The sequence below is a fragment of the Echinops telfairi genome, unplaced genomic scaffold, assembly GCF_000313985.2.
Source record: "Echinops telfairi isolate 266 unplaced genomic scaffold, ASM31398v2 ScPeMD7_2291;HRSCAF=2852, whole genome shotgun sequence".
NCBI classification, from domain to species: domain Eukaryota; kingdom Metazoa; phylum Chordata; class Mammalia; order Afrosoricida; family Tenrecidae; genus Echinops; species Echinops telfairi.
In genome coordinates, this window is record NW_022106189.1 from 31,953,644 (window position 1) to 31,971,845 (window position 18,202).

The following is an 18,202-nucleotide window of genomic DNA, read 5'->3' on the forward strand; positions in this document are numbered from 1 at the left end:
TCACACCTTCCCTCTTTTCAAAAGCTCCTGAAAAGAGCCGTCCTTTTCTACTCCCTACACATGCTCAGGGACACACAAGTAAGAAGGCTAGGCCCACCGTGAGGAGATAGGGCTCTGAGTGCTCCAGGTGGCTCTCCAGGAAGCGCAGCATCTTCTGCTGAAAGGTCTCATAGGAAAAGTTCTGGATCACTGGGTGGGCCACATTCTTTTCTCGGATAATGTTCAGGAGATCACTTCTTAGCTTCTACACAAAGATCAATATTTGCAACATGAAGAAGGAGAACTCAGTAAAATCTCAAGGGCATTTAGTCAAGAGAGAACACTGTCAGAACTTGTGCCACCTGCTGATAAAACCCACCGGCTCACAGGAAGGCCAGGAAGCCTAAGGCAAAGGACCACAGCACCAGTTCAAGACACAAGTAGACTTCCAATATTCATGGAAAAGCTCCATTAGCTTTCAATCCATGGACTTTTAAAAAAAAATTATTTTAGTGGGGGGGCCTTACAAATCTTATAACAGTCCATCATACAGTTGTGTCAAGCACACTTGTACATATGTTGCCATCACCATTTCCGAAACATTTTCTTTCTACTTGCACCCTTGCTATCAGCTTTTTCCTCTCCCTCCGACCCTTGTGAATCCTTGATCAATTATATATTATTATTATTATTGTCTTACACTGTCCGTTGTCTCCCTTGACTCACATTTCTGTTATTCAGTCCTCCTGCCCCTATATATCACAACCTTGTGATCCGTGACCCCCCTACCCACTCTCATGGTATCGCTACTCCCACTACTGTTCCTGAGGGGTTCATCTGTCCTGGATTCAATATGTTGAGGGCTCTTATCTGTACCAATGTGCATACTCCAGTCTAGCCAGATTTGTAAAGTTAGAAGTGAGTCATGACAGTGAGGGTCCATGAACTTTTTTTGAACCTCCTTGTATAATGGTTCAGACACAGTAGGTTGCTATGTAGTGATTAAAAAAAGAAAAAAGGTCCCTGTGCATTAAAAATGTGTGTATGGATTGTGATAAGAGTTGTATGAGCCCCTAATAAAATGATTAAAAAAAATATTGTGTAGAATATGCTGACATGTATATGAGAACACGAAAAATGTCTATGTGTATGTCTATACACACTCACACATTTATTTTCCAGCATACACAGACTATCTTTGAAAGGACAAAAGAAAAACAGAAACAAAACCACAGGTTGCTTCTGATGAGGGGAACAACACAACCAAAGGTCAGAAGAGAGTGTTTTCACTACACTTGTGTTGAGCTTTTAAATTTTGTCTTATATACATGTTTCACCTCTTCAACACTGAAATTTAGATTTAAAAAGGAAGAAAAATAAATGGGATGGCAGTGACAGCTTTTCATTCCAGGAAACTGAGATGTTAAGTCTGCATCACGGCAGATTCTCAAGTCTGAGGGATTCACATTTATGTCAAGCAAAGTTAGAAGAGCTTAAAACACCGATTGTTCCCTTTGCTTAGTATCTGGTGCTGAGGCTTCACTTAATGTTCTCTCACAAATCAGAAAGGAGGCAAATCAATGATTCGTGGAAATTCATCGAATGGAAAATAAGTTTGTGAAGGCAATCTAACAGCAAATCATCTTTGGATATAAAAGACACTATGTGAAAGGTATTGGCGATTTCAACAACATTCCTGACAAAAGAACACTTTTAAGCAAAAAAATAAACTTACCTGAGTTGTGGGGTCCTTGGTCATATGTTTCTTCAAAATTTTTGAAGCCTTTTCAAATTCTTTGTTTTTGATACAAATAATGACAGCCTAGGAAACAAAGGAGTTAAATGTTATAATGGCAGTTGTAATCAGAGTATCAAATTGCAAACTAAACTACTAAAAAGTATTTTCTGAATCTCATATTTGTTCACATTATGCCAACTTTAGACTTAAAAACTAGCATGCCTCAAGTATTGTGAACTGTCCCTGTGTATAAAGGTGAGCTGCATATAATTTGTTGGGTGGCAATTCAACATTACATTGGATTTTTATAAAACATGGCCCAAGCAGTAACATCTGATCCCCTGGATTTTGGACCATTTGTCTATTTTCAAATACCACATATACTTGAGTCTAAGCCGACCTGAATATCAGCCGAGGCACCTAATCTTTTTTTTTTTGGCCCCTAATCTTACCACAAAAACGGCATTAAAAGTGTGCTGAAAAACTTGGCTTATACATATACAGTAGGTAGTCCTATGCAAAAGTAGGATCAGTCATGTCTGCTTCCTTTAAGTTCACAACTGGTAGTTTTGTGTAAGTAAACGCTTTGATATCACTTGGGGGTGGGGCCCAAGATACTTGGTAGGGAGTGGGGCAGGGATATCCTTAATTTGCTGAGCACGGAACTCTATTCCCATTCAGAAATGTCCTGAGGCTAGATCTGCAAAATACTCAACACTGCCTCTCACTGCAGTGACCAAGTTGGCAACTGCCTTCCAGTGTGCAGGGGACTATGGAGCCCCACTTGGCTGGTTACCCAGCTCAGCTTTAGGCAGCATCAGAGGACAATGTTCCAGGTAGAATGAGGGTTCACAATCAGAGAAAAAGATTCCTTCTATAAAGAAACCCTAAAAGAATATACAGAGAAGCAGCAGCCATGAGACATTTTTTAAAAGGAAATGTTACATATACATTTGAAATAAAATGGAAAAACCAATGGAAAGTTGTAAGTATATAGAATTATTTAATAGAATAAAATGCTTTATAACCAATCTCAAGAGGTAGAAAGAGACAAATAACCGTTTTTTTAGACCACATACTATTAAAAAAAAAAAAATCAAGAAAACTTTCACAGGTAAGAAAAAAGCCCACACATACAAAAATGACATTCTTTACAGGGAAGTATATTCAGGAGATAGAGACAAAAAGGGAGAAATAGCATGGAGCCCAGTAAGTGCTCATTTTTGGTGGTTCCAAGCCTACAAGAGAAAAAAGAAACTGGGATTATGTGCTCTTGAAGAAGCAGTTACAGTGGCAAATTTCTGCTGTTCAGAGACAATATAAGAAAATGCTTTTCACTGTAATCACATGGCCATATTGTTTTTGGTCAAATCAACTGTACTTATTTTCTTTTTTATTGTTGTTTTTTTTTAAGTCGTTTTATTAGGGGCTCATACAACTCTTATCACTGTACTTATTTTCTTGATGAAGTTTCACTTTTCAGAAATTATGTAGCTTGTTGTAATACTTGAAAATGTCATTAACTTGTCAAATCAGTTCGTACTCACTGTAGCCTTACAAGACTTCAGAAAGTTCATAGCAAGATGGAATTAAAAAGAATGAAGTTCTGGCACAGGCTTTTATACCCCCCTATAATAGAACGAATTGTTGCCCAGGCCTGCGCCCCCTTTATGATCATCAGTATGTTTGAGTCTGCTGTTGTAGCCATTGTGTAGATCACCTCATCGGGGATGGGGGTTTCCTCATTTCCCAGGCCTCTACGTTACCAGACACATAACCCTTTCTTAGGCACTTCCATGGATGACATGAAAAAATGAATGTCTTAGTTATCTCGTGCTGCTGTGAACACATCACTGACCTCAGTTGGCAGCGTCTACAAGCATGAGACCCTTCTCCAGGGACTGGTGCCTCTCTACTGTATGTCCAAAGTATGTGAAATAAAGTCTCACCTTCCTCATTTGTAAGGAGCATCCCAGGCTGTTACTTCCAGTACAAAAATGTTTGTTCTTCTGGCTGCCCATGGTATACTCAGTACCCTTCACTAACACTATCACTAACACTTCACTAACAATAGCTCCTCCTAGTGTTGTGTAGCAACTGATGTTTTACTTTAACAATGACAACCCATGGCAAAAATGTTAAATTATGATGAAGTCCAGTTTATCAATCTTTTTTTTAAATACACCGTTGCCTTTGTATGTAATAAAAATTTGCAAAATTCCAGGACATGACATTTTTCCCCGTGTTTTCTTCTAAAAGTTTTGTTGTTTTTTTTAACAGAGTGAGTTGATTGAAAGGGGATGCTTTGGAGAAGAAGCCTTTAGGGTCCTTAGCTAGTCTAAAAGGCCTGGGAAAACATGCTAGACCTTATAATGGCTACTGGTAGGCTCCCCACTGAAAGCTGCCTTTCTGGTGCGTCATCTCTGCTGTCCCTCCTCCGCTCAGGTTAAGCTCATGACAGCACTCCCAACTTCATGCTGTGTCCTCTTCTCAGAGCCCAAGGTAGTCAGTCATTGTGGGGTGAGTGTGAACATCCTATCTGTCCCCCACCAGCCTTGTCCTCCTCTGGTCCCATCTGTGGTAAGGAGATGGTCCTATTTGCTGCCTTCTTCCTTTGTGGAGGCTTGGGAGGGTATGTGAGGGAGTTTCTCTCCACTTACCACCTCTTCTGTGCTTGCCATTTTCTGTCTTCTAAAAAGTTTATAATCTGACATTGAAAAGAACATTCACTGCCACTTAGTCAATTCCCATTCATAATGATCGTACACTTAAAACGTAAACAATTCATTTGAGTTGCTTTTTATATGTCAATTAATTTTTTGCTTGTAAATGCCTCATTGTACCAACACCACTTGTTAAAGACAATGCTTGTTCCATTGAATAATTTTTCATTGAATTCTTTGCATCTTCATAAAAAAATTAATCCATCATATTTTCATGGATCTCTGTAGACTTTTTTCTGTTCTACCAATATAATATAGTTGTTCACTCAGCAGTGCCCAGTCACAGCCTTGTAGCTTTATAGAATTTTTAAAATTTAATACTTCGGGGGGGAAAATTAATGCCTCAAGTTTTCCAAGTTTAGTCTGTTTCAAAAATTATGTTTCCCTTTGTCTTTTCACATAAATTTAAAAATCAATCTGTACTTGTACTAACTCCTATTGAGATTATGACTGGAATTGCATTAACTTGCTCTATCAATTAGTGAAAGATGTTTTACCTTAACTCTATCAAGTTTCCCAATTCATGAACATAGTATATCTTTCTGGTTATTAGGTGTTCCTTTCAATAGCTTTTTTATTTTCCCACATATAGACCTTGCATATTTTGTTAGTAATATATATATATAACTATAACTATTTTTTCCTTCTCTTTCCAATGTTTTCACTTCATTTCATATTGTTCATGGCTAGTACATGGAAATGTAATTGATTTTGTCATTCATATATCTTACAATCTTGTTTTAGAGCAACTTAAATTTATTATTTTTGTTTTAATATTCTATGGCAGCATTTCTCAATCTATGGGTCACAACCCCTTTGGGGGTCAAACAACCCTTTCACAGGGGTCACCCAATTCATAAAAGTAGCAAAATGACAGTTATGAAGTAGCAACGGAAATAATTTTATGGTTGGGGGTCACCAAACATGAACTATATTAAAGGGTCACGGCATGAGGAAGGTTAAGAGCCACTGTTCTGTGGGATAAGCTAAATAGACAATCATGTCATCTGCAAATAAAGATAATTTTATTCCTTCCGTTGCAATCTGTATGCTTTTTCTTTTTTTATTGCACTGTCTGTGCCTTCCAGTATAAACTAAATGCAGTGAGACAGACATCCTTACCTTATTTATGATCTTCAAGACAAAGCATTTTCTCTATTAGGTATGATATATATGTAGGATTTTTATATATAAGTTTTATCAAGTGAGGAAGCTCCTTTCTATTCCTAGTTTGATGAGTGTAATCTATCACAAACCCATGATAAATTTTTGTAGACTTGTACTTTTCTGCGTCAATTGATTTAATCATCTGTCATATGTCTTCTTTAATAACGACTGATTTGCACATATTGAACCTGCATTGCATTCCTGGGCTTCAGTGTCTCCAACTCTGCCACACTTCCACAATGGAATCTGTATCCACAGCATAGTGGCACGAGGTAGAGTGCAAAAAGCAACAAGGATTTGCCCCCAAGTTCTGGACAATCAGAGCTCCTCTATAAGAAAGGGTTTCCCTCCTCCCTGGCTGCCACGGGCATCATTGGGCCACCCCTACTGCCAGGGAATCATGCAGCAGATGAGGGAGAGTGGAGAAAGACTAGGGATTTCTTTCACCCTCTCTGTCCTGTGTGTGTTGGTTTGGAAAAGGTGGCTGTGTGCACCTGGTGAACACTTCCAAGTTCCAGACTGCCTTCGGAACCAAACATAAGAAGAGATGAATCACTGCTTTTTCACTTGGCAGTTCCAAATGAGTAGTTTTTTGTTTTAAATAGGGTTCTTAGCAGGTAAGCACTAGTAAGAGTTTCTGTTACTAGTTTATACAAAAAGAAAATTCCAAGCACAGAAATTTCAATATTGTTGAGATTATTGGGAAAATGCTGGAAAAGAAATATTAACAAAAGAAGAGAAAGCTAAAACTCAGAAGAAAAGTTTAAGCAGCAGACAAAAAAGACAAAAACAACAACAAAAACCTCAAGCAGAAGAGATATAGGCTGTTCTGTAAAGTAACAATGTTCTAAACACCTGGACAAAGCTCTGTTTCAAAAACTAATGTCCTAAAGGAATGTCTAGGGTGCCAGCCCCCCAGATATGAAGAGTCCCTTCATTTATAGATCCAAGGTCATACAATAGGCCATCGTTCCTAAAGAAAATCAAAGTGCTTTTACCAAAGATACATGGAACATGGTTGCAGATAAAAAGCACAAAATAAATGCTTCCCCAAGAATATGTTGGATATATTCTCCTTCCCTATTCTCCAAAGGGAGCTGACAATTCTTAGTTGTGAAGAGAAAACCCATGTATGTAAGTACCAGCTTGCAGAAGCAACTCACAAACTTTTTGTCTCAAGACCCCCAAAAAGGCGATTTTTATGTAGATTATATATGTTAATACTAACTGTATTAGAAATGCAAAACTGAGAAAAATTTTAAATATTTATTAGTTCATGAATAAAAATAGCAATAAAATTCATCATGTTAACAGAAATAACATTTTTATGAAAGATAACTTTTCTAAGACAGAAGTTTAATGAGAAGGATGGCATTGTTTTACATTTTTACAAATCTTTAATAGCTGGTTTAATTGCAGATAACTGGATTCTCATATCTGCTTCTGTATTCACTCTGCAACAATATATTGTTTGGAATTAAATATATTAAAAAGTCTGGCCTTACACAAATAACTTCAAGAAATTGTGGATTTTCTTCCTTGATTCTACACAATCTTTCTTTGCCAAGTGAACTTCTCATACTCTGATACATTAAATTCTGTTATATCCCTGTATCTGGTACTTACCCATGAATGCTTTTCTAACAGTTTGCAGTGATCATTCAGAAAGGTTAAGCAATTCTACGTGTTGACACAACCATTAAGAAGAGTTTTAAAGCCACATTTGTCAATATCACCACTGATATTATCAGAGAAGTCTTTCGGTATTGGGAAGCTATCAAGCTCATGAATATAAGTTTTCTAAAATTCTAATTTTCACAAAATATTTTGAATTTGACAACAGGCAACAAACAGTGATTCTTTTCGCTGAAGGGATAGGCCCTCTTTGTTAATTTTCAAGGAAAAAAATTATCAAAATGCCAAGTCTGAATAATCATTGTTCATCAGTTGCTCTTGAAAGAAAAAATGGTCTTCCCAACAAAACCAAAAATACTGCCTAGCTGAAACTCAAACCTCCACACAAGTCAACCAGGACTGGGCATAAGTGCTTCAGGTATACTCCCTATTTCACCATACAAAATACTTTCTAGACGTTTACTCAAGGATCTAGATTTAATTAAAATAATCATTTTTACTACCTCATCGAAAACATTCTTATTTGAAAAGGGCTTTTAAAAAAAAGTGCAAATGTGTGATTATGAAAACTACAGTGATTACTAATAGAGTTAGCCATTACTTTCACTGTGCTGAACGCCAAACCTACTGCCAAGGAGTCAAGTCTGACTCAGTAATTTTAGATACTGCATAGGATTTCCAAGATTGTAAATCTTTACAGGAACCAACCACCTCATCTTTCTCCCACAGGGAGGCTGATGGGTTAGAACTTCAGATCTTGGATTCCGTTAGCAGCCCAATGCCTAGACCACAGGGGCACAAGTGTGCTTTTTCTGCTGTGCTCAAGCACCAACAATGTTAGCCATGGTTGTTTTTACATAAGCAATACAAATGTGAATATAGTACAAAGGTTAATGTTTTGTGATACACAGCTTGACCTCAAAGACCTCCTGACCCCTGAAAGGGTCCAGAACCCACATGATTGAGACTTCTGACTTAAGTAACCTATATGATATAAACTTTAAATATATTTTTACAAGCCACACAGAACCTAATTGTCCCAAACATGACCATTTCTAACTGTGAAATGTTAAAGAATGAATGGAAGAGCCAATAAAGTATCATTTAATAACCAGAAGATAAGATCATTGTAGTAGCCAATCTCTAAGATGGCCTCCAAAGATCTTCACCTCCTGGCCACATCTATGCTTTCTTAGCTGAAAATCAGTTCTGTGTGAAGCCACCTGATTCATGTCACAGTGAGAGTACCAAAATCCTACCCTAGTTTTTAATTTTTCTTGGTTTCAAGAACACTGCCTATGCCAGCTTCCTGTCTTTGCTGCTCTTGTACAGGGCTGTTATTCTGAGAACTTCTCACTGTAATTTCTGAGCTCAAAGGGATTTCCCTCTAGGCCTCCTGAAAACAATCAGAGATAAACATAACACAGTCAATCCTACACCCCCACCTACACATCTGGTTTATTATAAACCAGATAATCAAACCTTCAGCCCACCCCATGCTAGAATGGTGCCAGTACCTCCAAAATGCCCATCTTCAATGCCCCACCCCCCACTCTGTCCTCACTCAAATTCTCCTATTGTGTTGTCCATCTTGCTCAATCTACATGAAAATACCAAAATCTCAATGGCTAAGCATGCATACTGACCTGGCTTAAGAAACATCTGTTTGGGAACAGTATGACCCCAGCTTTCCCCCTACCCCACAGAAAAGATTAAGCACTGATATACTCAAAGATATGCAGTTTGCCAAAAGAAAAACAAAGCCAGATCCTTACAGCTTCCTTTACCAGTTTTCGACTGGACTCGATCACCGTCTCTGTCAGTGTAAATTCAGTTTTAATCATTTCCAGTACATTGATAGCTGATTCCAGTGGCGTGAGTTCAGCTTCCATATCAAAGGAACAGTCTAGGGCAAAGAGCAGTTTCCACTTTAAGCAATTTTTTTAGACATAAAAATTTAGGTTTCATCTATACATTTGTCTATATGCAGATTTATGCAAATATGATATATTATTTAATGTGCTGACCTACAGCAAGAGGCTTACAATCTTGGATTTCAACTGTTGGGAGAATAGGGGAGAAGGTAAAAATTCGAAGAATAATATCAGTGAATGTAAAGTGACCATCTTTTAATAATTTCCAACACTGGTAGAAAAGAAAATCCTCTTTTATCTGTTGGGTCCACCTTTACATTATCGTATGTCATTTGCTTATCCAATTCCAAGATAAACACATCCTCCAACAGTTTGTAGACAGCTGTCAAGTTGAATTCAAGTATATGTGCCCAGACCCTGGAAAATAGTATACCGGGGTGGAAAAAATAATCCACCTTAACATGGCTCATCTTAGATAACAGAACAGCTGGGGCAAGCAAGAAACAGGTGGGAGGAAATAAAACAAAAATGCAGCCAAGAGACACTCAGCCTGAGAACAAACCCGTTGCAGAATGCAAACGGCCACTACGAAGGAAATCTCCGTAGCCCATCTTAACCTGGAATCCTTTTATTCTGGATACAAGTTGGAAAACAACCACATAGCCCTAGCTAAGCAAGCCCCATCCGAAAAACACAAAAACCACCTTACCTAAATTTTCTCCTTCCTCAATGCGCGACAGACACTGCATCACCCGCAGCAGCCGGGACACCGTGTGCTCCTTCCCCAGGGGCCTCACAAGCAGAGCTGGGAGAGAAGACACGGTTGGCCGGCGGCCGGCCCCAGCGCGCCCGCGCCCCGCCGCTCCCCTGCCCCGGTGCCCAGCGCCCCCGTCCCCCCGGAGCGGCCCTCACCCTGCATGATGTCCCGGATCTGCCTGAAGTCCGCGTAGCGGCTACCGCGAAAGGCCCGCAGCGCCTCGTAGAAGTAGAACTTGAGCACCCAGCGGTTGACCGCGGCCTCCAGCCTCGCCTCCCCCGCGCCCCGCTCCGTAGCGGCCCCCAGCCCCAGCTCGTGGCGCCCCCGGCGGGCCCGCCCGCCGCTGCGGGGCGCCCGGCGCCCGGACGAGCGCCCGTTGCTGTCGCTGCTCCCGCCTTCTCCCGCCATCGTGTCGGACCGCCGCGCGCCTTCGCCGCCGGGCTGCTTCCTCGGCTGTGACGCCGACGGGTCACGCACGACGCCCGTTCCGGAAGCGGGGCCCTTCGTCCCGGCTCCGGCGGCCATGATGGGAAGACGTTGTTCTGGCCCGCTTAAGGGCTTTGGGGAGGGAAAGGAATGTCGCGCCCGCGGCCCCTTCTCGGCCTCCGTAGTTGCCGCCGCGTCGGCCGCAAGGCCTGCTGGGAGACATGGAGTCTCCCGCCAGTCTCGGCGCACGGATCGGGGTTTGCCGTGCGGCCACATCTTTCGCCCTGCACCGAGCGTCAGGTACCATAGTTTACTAAGCCGAGCGAAGAAGGCGAGGCAGTAGAGATTTACAACCTCGGAAACGTGGGGGGTGGGCGAGGCGATAGACTATGCTGATGGCGCACTGGTTAAGCGCTTCACAGCCGGGCCAAAGGTGGTTGTAACCTCGCACCAAGCCGTCCAGTGGGAGAAAGGTGTGACAGCCTCTCTAACGACCTGCCCTACAAGATCTCCTGGAGGCTGCCCGGACTCGAGGGCACCGGTTTAACCATAAATTTGTGCAGCTTTTTAAACACTTTTAAAACTGTGAAATGAGGGAAGCATTAAAGAACTAGAGGAAAAAAACAAACCTGTGAAATGAAGCATAAGTGAAGAAAAGTTTGTTGATTTACATGGTAACAAGTAATCACAAAGCAGACGAGATCGAGAAACAATACGGCCAGCCCCCCCATCTCTAAATGTGAGAAAAATATCATTTGTCAATGATTTTCATCATTTTCAAAACATCTTCTTTCTACTTGAGCCCTTGATACCAGCTCATTTGTCCCTCCCTCATGCACCCGTGATACATTTATGTATATATATGTTTTCATGTCTTATACGGACTGCTGTCTCCCTTCACCCAGTATTTTGTTGTTCGCCCCCCTCCCCCCCCCCCCCCCGGAGGTAGTTATATATTGATCATTGCGATCGTGATCATTTCCCCCTTGGTCCTGAGGGGTTTATCTGTCCTGGATTCCTGTGGGGGGGAGGTCAGATGCTTGCAGGCATTCCCCCGCCCTTGAGGGCGATCATTTGCCAGACTGCAGTGGGCCCCGCTCCCTGCTGTTAAAGACAATGGACAGTTGCAGTCATCTATTTGGTTCCTGTAGGTGGGATTTACACCCTACTGATAATGGTTCCTATGGAGATGCAGAGAACCAGTCAAAGTTAAGCTGGGATCCACACATCTTGTCACATGTATACATCCTATCCCTCCTCTTCCTATTGAGTGTATGTCCCTAGACCACCCCCTCTCATTGCTGTATAACCTATAGTGCAACCCCTTCCTGTGAGGTATATCTTTACCTGTAGTTAGTGGGCTTGCATACCCCCAAAAGGTATATAGGCTTGGGTTAGCAACAGAGATCTCTCTCTACTCTCTCTCCCCCTCACTCTCCTCTCTTCCCCTCCACGTGGACCACCAAGCAGGGTTGAGGTGAGCAAGGCTACCATGTAATGTGCCTTACTGCATTATTGTAATATCTCTTCTATCGATGATGCTCTCGATGACTTTAAGATAATACTTAATACATCTCAACCGTACAATTGTGCATCCTGAACCCATGACTAGCAGTGGGGGGCTGGCCCCCCCCAACCTTATACTACAGATTCCCTGTGTTTCCAGTTCCTTATCTGTACCAGCATACATGCGCTGGTCTAGCAGGATTTGTAAGGTAGAATTGGAATCATGATAGTGGGGGGCAAGAAGCACCAAAGAACTAGAGGAAAGTTGTATTTTCATCCGTGCTATACTGCACCCTGACTGGCACATCTCTCCCTTGTGACCCTTCTGTAAGAGGATAGCCAGTTGTTTACAGATGGGCTTTGGGGCTCCACTCCATACTCCCACTTATTCACATCAATATGATTTTTTGTTCTGGGTCTTCGATACCTGATCCCATTGACACTTCATGATCACACCGGCTGGTATGCTTCTTCCATGTGGGCTTTGTTGCTTCTCAGCTAGATGGCCGCTTGTTTAATCTTCAAGCCTTTAAGACCCCAGACGCTCTATCTTGTGATAGCCTGGCACCATCAGCCCCCACTGCTACAACTACCTATGGGTTCAGTAAGCACAGTTGTACGATTGAGCTATATAAGTATTATATTCAAGTCATCGAGAGCATGAGAGATAAAAGAGATATTACAATGATGCATTCAGACACATTGCATGGTAGCATTGCTCACCTCCGCCCCGCTTGATGGTCCCTGTCGGGGGAACCCGGCTACGAGAGCAGGAGCAGCCTTGGGGACCGAGAACCGGGGAGCTTCTCCTGGCCCGAGAGCCAGAGAGGGCCCAGGGAATCGGGGAGAACCTCCTGGGCTCCAAAGAGAGATTCTTTATTGCTAACCAACCATTATGTCACACGTCACAGGAAGGGGCGATACAATAGGCATACACATTGTAGGAAGGGGATCTATAATAGGCATAAGCATAACAAGAAGGGATGAGCTAGGGGTTTGCCTATAGGAATGGGAAGGTCTAGGGGTATACATGTGACAAGATGGGCAGACCCTAGATTCATGATGGCAGTCTAATCTTGTTCATCCATGGGCAGGTTTGACCTCTCTGGTGTCTCCTACAAGGAAACAGACAACTACTATCCTTATCAGAAAAGAGTGGGCCCTACTTGTTGTGGGATAAACAGTGGTGTCTGCTTGGTCTAGACAGCTGATAACTCTCAGGGAGGATGACCCCCAATCCACTCCTGATGACCAAGTGTACAGTCATTCTCAAGCAGCTAAGTCTGGCATGTATTTGGGGGACATAGCTTGAGAGAAATCCTTCTGTTTCCCGCACTTCACATTTGCTTATGCACCCATTTTGTCTTCAGCCAACTTGTCAGGGAAAGTGCGCATCACAGTGCTGGGTTATTGGAACAAAGTGTTCCTGCGATGAGGAAGTATTTGAGTAGAGGCCCAATGCCCGTCTGCTATCTTTATACTTAACATATAATTTTATGCATATAGAAATATTTCCCTATTGTTATATATAAATATATTCACATATATACATGACTGTATTTAGACCTCTATAAGTGCCCTTGCCTCCTAGTCTTTTCCTCTGTTTCCTTTACTTTCCTTTTGTCCCACTATCATGTTCGGCCTTCATTTGGGTTTCAGTAATTCCTCTTTGCTACATTGCCCTTCATCAAGCCCACCAGTCAGTCATCCTATGCTCTCCTTGCCATTGTTTTAGATCACTTGTTGTTCCCTTGCCCCTCGGTTTATTGACACCCTTTCCTTTCCCTTGCCTCCCCCTCTCCCATGTCCCCTGGGAAACATTCTTCCTGTTGTTTTCCCCCTGAATTGTTTATCCTACCTATCTTATCTAGATAGACATACGAAACAATAAGCATGGAAACAAAGCAAAGCGAAACAGCAACTCCAGCGAGGATGATCCCTTCAGGACCAGTGGTGTGAGTGGCAATACTGGGAGGGTAGAAGGAGAGTGGGTAGGAAAGAGGGAACCGATTACAAGGATCTACATGTGACCTCCTCCCTGGGGAACGGACAACAGAAAAATGGGTGAAGGGAAATGTTGGGCAAGATATGACAAAATAGTAATTTATAAATTATCAAGGGCTCATGAGGAAGGGGGGAGCGGGAGGGAGGGGGAAAATGAGGACCTAATGCCGGGGGCTTAAGTGGAGAGGAAATGTTTTGAGAATGATGAGGGCAATGATTGTACAAATGTGCTTTACACAATTGATGTATGTATGGATAGTGATAAGAGTTGTATGAGCCCCTAATAAAATGATTGAAGAAAAAGAAAAACAACAACAACAAAGAAAAGCTTATAAATAGTTTCAGATCTATTTGTTGAACTTTATGAGTGTTTTCTGGTCAAGTCTGATGGGGTGCCATGCCCTGGCCCCAAAGTCCATTGTTGGTATTCCTCGGGAACTTCATTGCTTTATCCCCTTGTTGCTCTGTTGCAAGCCCTTAGTGTTTCGCCCTGGTGTGGTAGAGTCAGATTGGGCACAATTCCAGCCCTGTGTCTCCACTGTTGACCCCCGTAATGCGATGGGTCAGTGAGGGACTGGGTCAGTAAGGGGCATCATGTCTCATGGTGTGGCCAGCCCTATGGTCCTCTCTGCATTGACTGCTCCCAGCAGGAATATCGTCCTAGGGGCTTGAAGTGCCAGGTCGTATTCCACTCTCTCTCCTTCTATCTTCTTTTGTTCCTGTGTGCTTTGATCAGACACACCTCTCTCCCTGAGCTGTAACTTCAGTGCTGTCCTCTGTAGTGCATTCTTCTGGGGGGATAAGGGTTGGCCCCCCCAAACCTCTCAATTGGTTTGCTGTTTCATGCTGGTATGTTTCATCCACGTCTGGGCACATTGGGTTGAAGAGACAAATATTTTTTTTGGAGACAAATAATTTTAATAACAAAAATACCACCTTTTGATGTAGAATAATTAGAAAACAACTTTGGGAAAGCTTAGCATTTAAATTACCCATAAACCTAGAAGAAAAATTTTACATGTGGTGTAGCTTTCTATCATCTTTTACATATTTAGTAAGTGTACATATATGTTTCCACACATACAGAGGAAAAAATATTAAAAAACTTGTTTATATCTTTTTGTAACTTTTAATGGCTGGTGGTGAGATACCAAATCATTACAGTTGTTTCATTTCATTGGCTATATTGTTTACCATTTAATTTTTATTTTAAAATGTTAATTATCTTGTTAGATGCTATCCAGTCAATTCTGATTCATACCAGAAAGCACATCTTTTGTGTCAACTTAAAATATTAATTACCTCAGAGAGTTCCCTTGTGCCCCAATCAAGTCAGTTCCTACTCTGACACACTAGTAGGAAGTATGAAATGAAAATGAAAATATTGTTTTCATTTCCATCACCTTAGGGCTATTCTTGAACTTCATATAAGCAGAATTATACCACTGAAGGTACTCTATGTGTGGGTTCTTCCACACAAGGAAGTGTTTGATAATTGTCTGTTGTTCCCTTAACAGCTTGTTCCTTTCTACATTTTCTTTTTCTTTTTTTAAATGCATTCATTGGGGGCTCTTACGTCTCTTATCACAATATATAGATTCCTCCAGTGTGTCAAGCACATTTGCACATATGCCGCCATCATCATTTTCAAAGCATCCTCTTCCCACTTGATTCCCTGATATCAGCTCCCCCTTTCTTCCCCCTCCCTCCCCCACCCAACCTCCTTCATGAACCCTTGATAAGTTATAGATTATTTTTTCCATATTTTATATCCATTGCCCCTCACCCACTTTTCCGTTATTCTTTCCTCTGGGAGGGGGTTCTTGGTTGATCCTTGTGATCGGTTCCCCCTTTCTCACCCCACCCTCCCCTAATCCTCCTGGTTTCTCTACTCTCCTTGTTGGCCCTGAGGGGTTTATCTATCCTGGATTCCCTATGTTAAGGGCTCTTATCTGTAGCAGTGTGCATGCTCTGGTCTAATCTGATTTGTAAGGTAGCAATGAAGTCATGATAGTGGGGGGAAAGAAGCACCAAAGAACTAGAGGAAAGTTGTGTTTCATCCGTGCTATACTGCACCCTGACTGGCTCAACTCTTCCCTATGACCCCTCTTTGAGGGGATGTCCAATTGTCTACACATGGGCATTGGATCTTCACTCCATGCCCCACCCCACCCCTGCCATTCACCTTGGTTATGGTTTTTTCTGGGTCTTAGATGCCTGATACCTGATCCCATCAACACCTCATGATCACATAGGCTGTTGTGCTTCTTCTATGTGCTTCTTCTTTTTTTTTTTTTGCTTCTTAACTAGATGGCTGCTTGTTTATCTTGTTATGCACATTTTCATTCAACATTAAAAAAAATTATTAAAGAGCTTTAAGTTGTCACCTTAAAAATGTACAGGGAGATACACATTTTTATGTGGTGGCTTTTTTTTAATGGAATATACAGTTTTAAAACATTCTCTTCTTGAGCTCCTTGACATCCTCTCACTTTTACCTCCCACCCTTTCTCACTGTCCCCCCAAGGAACACTTATTCTACTTGCTGTGTCTCTAGGTTCATCAATCCTGGGTTTCATTCTTTTGTACGGTTTATGGAGTATACTTATGGGCCAATGTTTATAACTTTAGTGAAGTTGAATCTATCTTTTCCTTTATCGTGAGTGTTACTCATGACTTGTTGGAGAACTTCGTTTCTATTCAGAAGTCACAAACATCTTTTTCTTCTATTAGCTTCTAACTATTAGCCTTTCATGTTGAATGGCTCTTTGATCCATCTGGGTTTGAGACTTGTGTATGGTGTCAAATAGAGTTCAATTTCATCTGCTTCCCAACCCTGTTGGGTGTATGCATCCTGTATTTTCAAAGATCTCATTTCCCCACTCTTTGTAGTGCCTCTGTTGTTGTAAATTAAGTGGCCACATACGTGTGGGTCTGTTTCTAGGAATATACCATACTCCTTTTTTTTTTTCTTCTTTTTTCCAGAATGATGTTGTGGGGTGTGCGGTAAAAATCGAGATGCCTGGATCTTGTTATTTAACTGGTGTCCCGCACTGTTGGGAGAATAGCATGAGGTCACACATTCAAGTGCTTAGAAGGACTGACCTCAGTAAGCCTCAGTAAACAATAACTGGTTGGTTTCCCCCCAGCTGTCAGGAGCCTTGGTGCTGCTAAGGGCTAAGTGTTGGATGATTGGCTTCAAGGCTGCTCTCCATGGGATGCATGGTAGTGGGGTTTGGTTTGGGTTATTAGGATTTTTAAAGTGCCAGGAGCCCATGGAAATAACTTCTGCTAGGGGAAGTGCCCAGAAGATGTATTTCAGTCATCTAGTAGCAGTTGTTACAGAAATGCCTTAGGTGGCTGGCTTAGCAAGCAGAAATTAATTTTCTCACACTTCAGGAGGCTAGCCGTCCAAATCCAGCCCTCTGGCTCTAGGGGAGGGCTTTTTCTCTCTTGTCAGCTCTGGAGGAAGGGCCTGGTCTCTTGGCTTCCCTTCCTGCTTCCTTGCAGAGCTCCCTGTGCCCTAGCATCAGTTGTCCCACCTCCTTATCTCTGCTTCTCTCATTGGCTTCAATAGTGGATCTCCTATCTCAAGATAGGTTGCCTTAGAAAACGCCCTACACCAATCCTGTCTCACTCACATAACAAGCACAACCCATCCCCCAGAGGGGTGATAACCACAGCCACAGAGAATGACAAGGCTTTTGGGGAAAAAAGCACAACAGGATTTAATCGATAACAATGTGAGATTCTGGTGGGTCGCAAGTGATAATGCAGCTTGTCTTCTCTCTTTATGACTGAGCTCTGTTGGCTGTCTGGCACATGTCTGTGCTTCCCTGACATTCACAGACAGAGGAGTATGCTCCACTCCACATCCCAGATTGTGGGGACCCCCAGCAGCAGTCACATAAATGACCTACAGGTTGTGCTGGCTCCCTCTTTGTTGGACAACACACATCACCAAGGACAGGCTGGGCCTTTGGACACCTGCCACAATAGAATTGCAGGTGTCTCACCCTACATCTGACCCATGCACACCTCCCTCCCCAATGCCTAGCCACCAGCCAGCACTAACAGTAAAGAATCAGCCACCGCCCACTCAGCCCTGGTGACACCACCCTTGGGAATGGTGCAATCCCTCCTTTCCACACCAGCTTGCTTTGCTGTCTGGCCTCTGGGAGAGAACACCCTGGGCCTTGCACCTAATAGGCCCTGATAAGCATCATTTAATTACAAAGGAGTAACCCCATTAAGATTAGAATACAGAAGCACATTCCAGACCACTGCCTCCTCCTTCTTCTGCCACTCATGGAGCTGCTGCCTGGGTGCTCCTCTGGGGCGGACCCGGTACCCCTTTTGTGAAGCGGCAGCTGAGGAGACTTCGGCACTCCCC

At 42.3% G+C, this 18,202-nt stretch overlaps 2 protein-coding genes across 2 annotated transcripts in view; one reads left to right on the forward strand and one right to left on the reverse strand.

Moving 5' to 3' along the window:
- The window catches only part of NIP7 (nucleolar pre-rRNA processing protein NIP7), a 25,030-nt gene extending 23,201 nt beyond the window's left edge, over positions 1–1,829 (forward strand). Inside the window, exon 6 of the transcript XR_006680415.1 lies at positions 1,162–1,829. The gene's annotated coding sequence lies outside the window, so the exon portion shown is untranslated. The remainder of the gene's footprint in view (positions 1–1,161) is intronic.
- Positions 1–10,413, reverse strand: part of TERF2 (telomeric repeat binding factor 2) — a 23,450-nt gene extending 13,037 nt beyond the window's left edge. Inside the window, exons 1-5 of the mRNA XM_004704815.2 lie at positions 10,029–10,413; positions 9,826–9,921; positions 9,018–9,148; positions 1,715–1,801; positions 98–244 (exon numbers count right to left, since the gene is read on the reverse strand). Coding sequence (XP_004704872.1) covers positions 98–244; positions 1,715–1,801; positions 9,018–9,148; positions 9,826–9,921; positions 10,029–10,398 — 831 coding nt within the window. The 5' untranslated portion in view covers positions 10,399–10,413. The remainder of the gene's footprint in view (positions 1–97; positions 245–1,714; positions 1,802–9,017; positions 9,149–9,825; positions 9,922–10,028) is intronic.
- Positions 10,414–18,202: the final 7,789 nt, after the last annotated feature.